Genomic DNA, 8,389 nt, shown 5'->3' on the forward strand with positions numbered 1-8,389 from the left:
TTGTATAACTAGGAGGTGGTAGAATCAGGATTCAAATCCAGGCAGTCTAGCTTTCAGGTTCAGGCTCTTGACCATTGTACTTAGCTATTTCTCTGGTTGGATCAGAGCTGATCATAAATGATGGCTCAGTTTCTGATTTTTACCCTTCTGGAGCAGAGAGATTTGCATGGATCCAGCCATGATCTGACCTCAGCATTTATCCTGAAGGCCAAGAGCCTACCTTGTGGATTACAGGGTGCTCAAATTCAGAGAACAGGCAACATCTTTGGAAAGAAACTTGTTGCTGGGCCTCTCAAATGGCACTTGCCACCTTGGCTAGAGGGTTTGAACTTTTAGTGTTCACTAACCTCATGGGAAACCTACACAGGTCATAACAGGTACTCTTTTCTCCAAAAGCAGATTTCATCCAGGTACTACTATCTTATACTCTCCACCCCATCTTTCCTGCAGTCTTCAGAGAGATAAGAGGAGAAATGGGACCATGAAATGAAAATGGAAATAGGTAACATGTGGAAAGTGTTGGCCTAAAGGATGGGCAAGGGCAAAGGAGAAAGGGCTTTTCCCTCTTGCTGCCTATTCTTAACCTCATCCAACTTCCAAGCCAGGCTCCCTCTCAGAAAGACCCAGGGCAAAGGAAACTAATTAAATAGCCAGGCTAAATTTAAGCCCTGAGAACCAGGTGACGAAGGTATGGGGCTACCTCACAGCTGATTTTTCATCACAAGCTAAATTGTCTCTTTAAAAAAAGGCCCAAACCATGATTCTTTTTTTGTGTGTCCCTATAGCAGCCCCCAACCTTGGGCCCCACCCTGCCAGGCCGATTAAGGCTGGTAGCTGGCCAGCCTGAAAGCTGGAGCTCATCCAGAGGAGAGGGGTAGCATTTATTCATTTATTGAGTACACACTATGTGCTAGGCACTAAGTGCTTTTCTGTTTTTAAATTATTATTATTTTTAGAGAGAGTGTGCTGGGGAAAGGGGTAGAAGGAGAGAGAATCCCAAGCAGGCTCCACAGTGTCGCTGCAGAGCCCAACACCCTACCCTGGAATCATGACCTGAGCCAAAGTAAGAGTTGGATGCTCAACTGACTGAGTCACCCACGTGCCCCTATTCTTATTTTTCTGACCAGTAGTCCTGTGAGTGAAGTGGTTTTATTTTCTTGTATTTACAAATGCAGAAGCTGTGGCTCAGTGAACTTAAGTAACTTACCCAGGCTCATAGGCTTAGTAAGTGGCAGAACTGAAATTTGAGCCAACCAGCCTATGATATTAGTGCCTAAGGTGTAGAACTAGAAGCCTCTTCCCTTGCTGCTACACAGACTCACCCCTACATGGCTGCCAGCTGGTCTCAGTTCCAGCTTTCATGGCCCTCTTCTCATGGCCTCTCAGGTTAATGGCCACAGTTCAGGCTCTGATGCCCACGGAGGGAAATCCCTCAGAGAAGACCTGCAGCAGTTCCTGGGTGGTGAGGCCCTGTTGCACGAGCTGGATGACCTCACCAAGGTGAATCCTGTGACACTGGAGACAGGTATGGGCCTCCCTGTCCTCAAGAGTCCATCTCTATGGGTTGCCTGGCTGGCTCAGTCAGTGGAGCATATGACTCTTTTTTTTTTTTAATGTTTTATTTATTTTTGATACAGAGAGAGACAGAGCATGAGAGGGGGAGGGGCAGAGAGAGAAAGAGACACAGAACTGGAAGCAGGCTCCAGGCTCTGAGCTAGCTGTCAGCACAGAGCCTGACGTGGGGCTCGAATCCACGAACGTGAGATCTGACCTGAGCCGAAGTTGGACGCTTAACTGACTGAGCCACCAAGCGCCCCGAGCATATGACTCTTGATGTCAAGCCTCATATTGGGCATAGAGATTACTTAAAAATAAAATCTAAAAAAAAAAAAAAGTGCCGTTTCCAAGAGGGTGGAGGTGTGATATGGGGATTCAGCATAACTTCCCCTGGCCATAACAAGGCAGATAGCATGCCTGACCAGGAGCCAAATGCGCTGCTCCAGACCTCTGCCTGGCAGCTGCACCCAGGCTCCCGAGGGCAGACTTTGCTCCAGATTTGGGTCTCATCTTAATTAGGTCTTGTACCTAGTCATTAGGGAGCTGCTGGGGTCTAAAGGCACTCAGCTAATTGCAAAGGTAGTGCTGTTAGGTCAGTGTTTGTGTGGGCAGTTATGTCTGTATTTGAGCCAGAGTTTGCTAAAGGTGCCTCTGCCTCAGTCCTGAGGTGTTTGCAGGCTCGGTACGCAGCGGACATGTTCTACACCAGTGCTGGCTGCACCCTCGTGGCCCTGAACCCCTTCAAGCCCGTCCCTCAGCTCTACTCACCAGCACTGATGGGAGAGTACCACGCTGCTCCTCAGCCCCAGGTAAGCCTCGGCCACCTCTTGGCCCTCAGGGCTCTGCCATATCGCCCTGGGCGTCCTTACAGGCTCCCTTTTGTTATCTACTTATTCACCAGCCATGCACATGCAGTACTTCAGAGCCTGGTGGTGCCATGGCCATGGCACTGGGTGTTTGAAGAATTTTGGACACATGACAATAGGTGCAAAGTGGGAGATAAATGTTTGTTTAACTGAGTTTGGAACCTAAAATAAGGGTATAGGATGATAGATTTTTGTCTTGTGTGTGACTTGATTAATAGGAAAGAATTTGCAAAGGTATATTTATGTATTTAACAAACTACTTTTTTGGAAAAGAATAAAATTACATGTGATTAGGACTGCCCTAGAAAACTCAGCACGTGTTCCTCTTGCTGAGAAAATTGAGGGGAATAAATGCTGATGGGATGGAGGTGGTGCAGACAGGGAATGGCTAGTTGGTGTTTAAGTGCATGATGTGTGCAGGGAGAGGCGGGAGCAAACTTGCTGGCAGGAGGGCTGCTGCCAGGGAGAGAGGCAGTAGGTGAGATGGGAGATGAGATAAGGTCTGAAGCCCCGAACCCACAGTGCTTCGTCCTCAGGGACTGACTGGAGCTGGAGGAGTCAGGTTCAGGAAGGTAAAACAAGATACAGGGAGAAGAGTTGGAAGCTTTTAATAGTTCAGGCAAGCGGTGGCTGGAGCAGGGGCAGGTGCAGAGAGGGATGGTTCTGACACCCTCCAGAATGGTGCCTTTCCCCTTCAGGAAGCTGTGGGTAGGTGGTAATTGATAGGCAGGCAGGGCTGGGCTGGCTAGGCATCATTCACTTGGCCTCACCCTCCAGAAGTTCATGCATGGTTAAGTGTCCACGCGGACTCCTTGGGAAGTCTGCCCTGAGAGCCCATATCTCACTGACCGACTCCTTCAAAGGCAAAAGCCATACCATGGTTTCCTATTTCCCAGTGCGTTGTTTAATCCCCAGCACACTGAGGATAATTAAATACCTGTTGATGGAAAGAACAGTGGCCTTGGAATTTAAATCACATGGTTGTATTTACTTGCTGAGAGGCCTTGGAACCTCCAAGGCCTTAACCCCTCCAAACCTTAGATTTCTTATTTATACTATAGGATTAGCTATCCAACTAATGCACAGATTTAAAAAATTTTTTCTAATATTTATTTATTTTTGAGAGAGAGAGACAAGAGTGCAAGCAGGGGAGAGGCAGAGAGAGAGGGAGACACAGAATCTGAAGTAGGCTCCAGGCTCTGAACTGTCACCACAGAGCATGACATGGGGCTCAGGCCCACAAACCGCAGTATCATGAGCTGAGCTGAGGTCAGATGCTTAACCGACTGAGCCATTCAGGTGCCCCTAATGCACAGATTTTCTAGGCAGTAACTTGTAGGAAAATTCTTTGCATGCTGCACAGTACAGTAACAAAATAATAAACAGAATAAGACTATTAAGGTAAGCTAAGTTGGGAGGACAGAGTGTTAAGGTCATAGACTGGTCAAGGCCAGCACTGCTTCCAGTCAGAGAGAAGATGGGTGATTATAGCCAGCATAGGGGTCCCATAGTTGGGTCTAACACTGTTACATCCTGGAAATTTTTCTAGAGGCAGCCTCCCCATTTCAGCCATCATTGGGTCAGCCACTCCTTGGAAACAGTTGTTCCCTCATGTGACCTTTCACCCTTTGATGTTCTAGAAACTGAGGCCTCACATCTTCTCTGTGGGTGAACAGACCTACAGGAATGTCCAGAGCCTGATCGAGCCAGTCAACCAGTCTATCATTGTCAGCGGAGAGAGTGGTGCTGGAAAGGTAAGAGGGCCTGTTTCCCATTCTCTCAACTTCGTGACTGACGGGGTGGGTGGAAAGGAAGGAGGGCGTTCCTTGTGGAATCGTTTGCTGCCTAGTCCTTCCCAGACAGACTGACTCAAACAGTAAGTCACTGTGCAGTGGTAGGCTAGCACGGGGCAGGAAGTCAAGAGACAGGGTTCTAGTCCAGGCTCTTCCATGTAACCCTGGGTAAGATCCTTTTTTTTCCTCAGTCTTCGTTTTCTTTCTTTCTTTTTTTAATGGTTTTTATATTTGAGAGACAGAGACAGCACAAGCAGGGGAGCGTCAGAGAGAGTGGGAGATACAGAATCCGAAGCAGGCTCAAGCTCCAAGCTGTCAGCACAGAGCCCGACGCGGGGCTTGAACCCAAAACTGTGAGATCATGACCTGAGCCGAAGCTGGACGCTTAACCAAGTGAGCCACCCAGGTGCCCTGTTAGTCTTCATTTTCTTATCAAAGGTCTCAGTTCTTGAGGTTTCTAGGTGGCTCAGTTGGTTAAGCATCTGATTTCCGCTCAGGTTATGATCTCATGATTCATGGGTTCAAGCCCCATGTTGGGCTGTGTGCTAATATCTTAGAACCTAGAGCCTGCTTCAGATTCTGCCTCTCCGGCTCTCTCTCTGTCCTTCACCTGCTCACACTCTATCTCTCTCTCAAAAATAAATAAACATTAAAAAAAACTTAGGGGCGCCTGGGTGGCTTAGTCAGTTGAGCATCTGACCTCGACCTAGGTCATGATCTCACAGTTTGTGAATTTGAGCCCTGCGTCTGGCTCTGTGCTGACAGCTAGCTCAGAGTCTGGAGCCTGCTTCTGATTCTGTATGTCCCTCTCTCTCTGCCCCTCCCTTGCTCATGATCTGTCTCTCTCTGTCTCTCAAAAATAAATAAATGTTAAAAAAAACTTTTTTTTAATTAAAAAAAAAAAAAAAAGGTCTCAGCTCTGGAGCACCTGGCTGGCTCAGTCAGTTAAGCGTCTGCCTTTGGCTCAGGTCATGATCTCATGGTTTGTGAGTCTGAGCCCCACATCAGGCTCTCTGCTGTCCGCACAGAGCCTGCTTTGGGTCCTCTGTATCCGTCTCTCTCAAAAATAAATAAATAAAACTTTTTAAAAGTTGCAAACAAAAAAAGGCCTCAGCTCTGACACCATTGGAAACAGAGGTCAGCTATTGGGATTCCAGAATAGTGGTTAAGAGCATGTCAGAAAGGTATTTGGCTTCTGCAAACCTCAGTTCTTTCACTTGTAAAATGACAAGGACTGGACAACCAACACCTAACTCGTGGGACTCCAATGACAGTTAAATCAGCCAGTGCACATAGGCATGTGGTGGCGTCCTTGGCACATGGCAGCACTCCTGTAACGCAGCTGGGATGACTTGTGGGAAAGGGTTTATTGGAGGAGCCCACTTGCGCCTCTGGGTCCCCCATGGTGTCAAGGGCATTGCATCAGGCCAGCTGTGGGGAAGGACAGAAGCATTTGATACTGATCGTGTAGACCCTTAGGTGGCAGAACCACAAGTGAGACAGAATGTTGCACAGGGATGGTTAAGTAGTTGCACAGCTGGTCGGAAGAGGCTAGTGGACCAGCCATGCCTCCTTCTTGCCCAGCCTTACCTAGCCACCCCACCCTTTCCACAATGCTTTTACCCTCATAAGAGATTCTTTGTGGTTTTCTTAAAGTTTATTTATTTTTGAGAGAGAGAGAAAACATGAATGGGGGTGGGGCAGAGAGAGAGGGAAAGAGAATCCCAAGCAGACTCCATGCTGTAAGTACAGAGTCCGTTGCACGGTTCAATCCCATGAATTGTGAGATCATGACTTGAGCTGAAATCAAGTTGGATGCTTAACCAACTGAGCCACCCGGACATCCACACAAGGAATTCTTTAGAATATAAACTGCACCTGCCTATACTCACTCAATACTCAGAGAATTGCTAAGTACGGAGTACCTGCCAGCTTCTAAGCCATGGCTAGCCACCAAAGAGTGGCAGGGGGAGGAGCAGAGATAAAAAATGCAAAATATAGCTTTTGGGGGGGCTCTTAGGCCACTGGGAAAGAGAGGCAGGGAAACAGGTGAAGACAGTAAGCTGCAGGGATGGCAGCTTGGACTTGGGTGTAGAGAGGATCTTTAAGAGCTCCATCAAGGTAGCCAGTACAATAGCTCATACCCAGCTCCTAGAGGAAGCTTGTTGTCCTCCAGAGCAACTGTGGGGTGCTGAGGCTGGACCTGGCCTGAAACCCATGCAACCAAAGCTCTGTCACCCTTTATTGAGCAGCTGCTATGCTCATGTGCTGGGTCTGTATGTTTTTTTTCATTTATTTTTAATAAGTAGTAGCATAGTTACATAGTTAAAAATCAAGTGGTCCTGCAAGGCTTACAAAGAAAAATAGCAGCCTCATCCCAGATCTCTCAAAACTATTCCCTCTCTCCAGAGGCAACTACTTTCACATTTTCTAGCAGTTTATTTGGGTGTTTGCATCCATATTTCTGAACAATATGCTTATATTGTTAATTTTTCAGTTTTGGACCTTATCTGTTCGTTTCCTACTATGATAAAGACTTAGCCCTATTTCTTTGCCCCCAAATACATAGGTAATTATGACATGATTTTTTTGTTGTTATGATTTTTTTAAATGTTTATTTATATTTGAGAGAGAAAAAGCATGAGCAAGGGAGGGGCAGAGAGAGACGAAACAGAATCTGAAGCAGGTTCCAGGCTCTGAGCTGTCAGCACGGAGCCCGACGCGGTGCTTAAACCCAGGAACCGTGAGATCATGACCTGAGCCAAAGTCAGACGCTCAACTGACTAAGCCACCCACGTGCCTTTCATCATTGTTTAATTAATCTGCAGTATTAACAGCCATGTATGTATTGTTCACAGCAGAGCCATATAATATACTATCCTTTCTTGTATAATTTTTACTTTCCCTCTACTTAATAATTGCCTTTTTTTCTCATTTGTTTAGTTTCTATTTCTAAGTTTCTAAGTTTATTACTAAACTTGTCACCAAAGCTGGACTGACCTGATGGCAAGTATATCAGGTTCTTTTTGTCTTGGTGGTATTCTTCCTAGAGCTCCCAGATCTCCTGCTCCCACCTGGATTGGTGGGAGGGCTGGACTGCCAAAGGCTGTTGCCATGCAATTATTACCTAGGAGCTTCTCGGCCTCGCTCTGGGGATCCCCAGCTGCCCTCTGTCCTATGACAAACCCCCCTTGCTGGGGCCCATAGCTTTAACTTCTTAACGGTCTTGTATTTATGGATCACATTCTTTACTAGCTTCCTGAAAACAGTACGTGAAAGGCAAATTTTTGAGTTGTTCCATATCGGAAAATGTTTATTTTGCCTCAGTTTGGATATGTTAGCTGGATTATATAATTCCAAGTTGGAAATCATTTTCTTTCCAAATTTATAAGGTTTTTCTTCTATATTTTTTGAGTGTTGGGATAGAGTCCCAGTCCATAATGGTGATTTGTTTTTTCTTTCCAAAAGCGTTCAGAGTCTTCATTTTTATCCGTAGGTATTAAAAACTCACAGTGCTATGTCTTGGTAGGGTTTTTTGTTCTTTGTTTTTCATTTGCTGTGTTGGCTATTTTGTGCAGGTCTTTTTAACCTGAAAACTCATGTTCTTTTGTTTGGGGAAATTTGCATTATGGTAATAATAATAATTTCCTCCCTTCTGTTTTCTTTCTTGAGCCTCTTTATTAGTAGGAAGTTTGGTTAATTGTTTAATGGTTTCATTTTTCTCTCTTATTCTTCCATCTCTTAATATTTTGTTCTACCTTCTGGAAACTATTCTCTACCTTACAGTTCTTTTGAATTTTGCAGTTGTGTTGAAAAAAGGTTAATTCTTAGAGTTCTTTCTTTTTTTTAGTACTTTTTTTCTCTCTCTTTATTAATTTTTTTTTCTAAGACACTGGTATTTATTTATTTATTTATTTTTCCATAATATTTTATTGTCAAATTGTTTTCCGTACAACACCCAGTGCTCTTCCCCCTAAGTGCCCTCCACCATCACCACCACCTCTTTTCCCCCCTCCCCCTTCCCCTTCAACTCTCAGTTCATTTTCAGCATTCAATAGTCTCTCAAGTTTTGCATCCCTCTCTCTCCCCAACTCTCTCTCCCTCCTCCGCTCCCCCTGGTTCTCCATTAGGTCTCTCCTGTTTTCCTGCTAGACCTATGAGTGCAAACATATG

The 8,389-nt window shown here is 45.6% G+C and overlaps 1 protein-coding gene across 1 annotated transcript in view; it reads left to right on the plus strand.

Moving 5' to 3' along the window:
- The first annotated feature begins 1,374 nt into the window (after positions 1 to 1,374).
- MYO19 (myosin XIX) overlaps positions 1,375 to 8,389 on the plus strand; it is a 26,614-nt gene continuing 19,599 nt past the window's right edge. Inside the window, exons 1-3 of the mRNA XM_029927779.1 lie at positions 1,375 to 1,525; positions 2,218 to 2,366; positions 4,064 to 4,177. Coding sequence (XP_029783639.1) covers positions 1,375 to 1,525; positions 2,218 to 2,366; positions 4,064 to 4,177 — 414 coding nt within the window. The remainder of the gene's footprint in view (positions 1,526 to 2,217; positions 2,367 to 4,063; positions 4,178 to 8,389) is intronic.

This window comes from Suricata suricatta, chromosome 17 (genome assembly GCF_006229205.1).
Source record: "Suricata suricatta isolate VVHF042 chromosome 17, meerkat_22Aug2017_6uvM2_HiC, whole genome shotgun sequence".
Lineage (NCBI taxonomy): Eukaryota > Metazoa > Chordata > Mammalia > Carnivora > Herpestidae > Suricata > Suricata suricatta.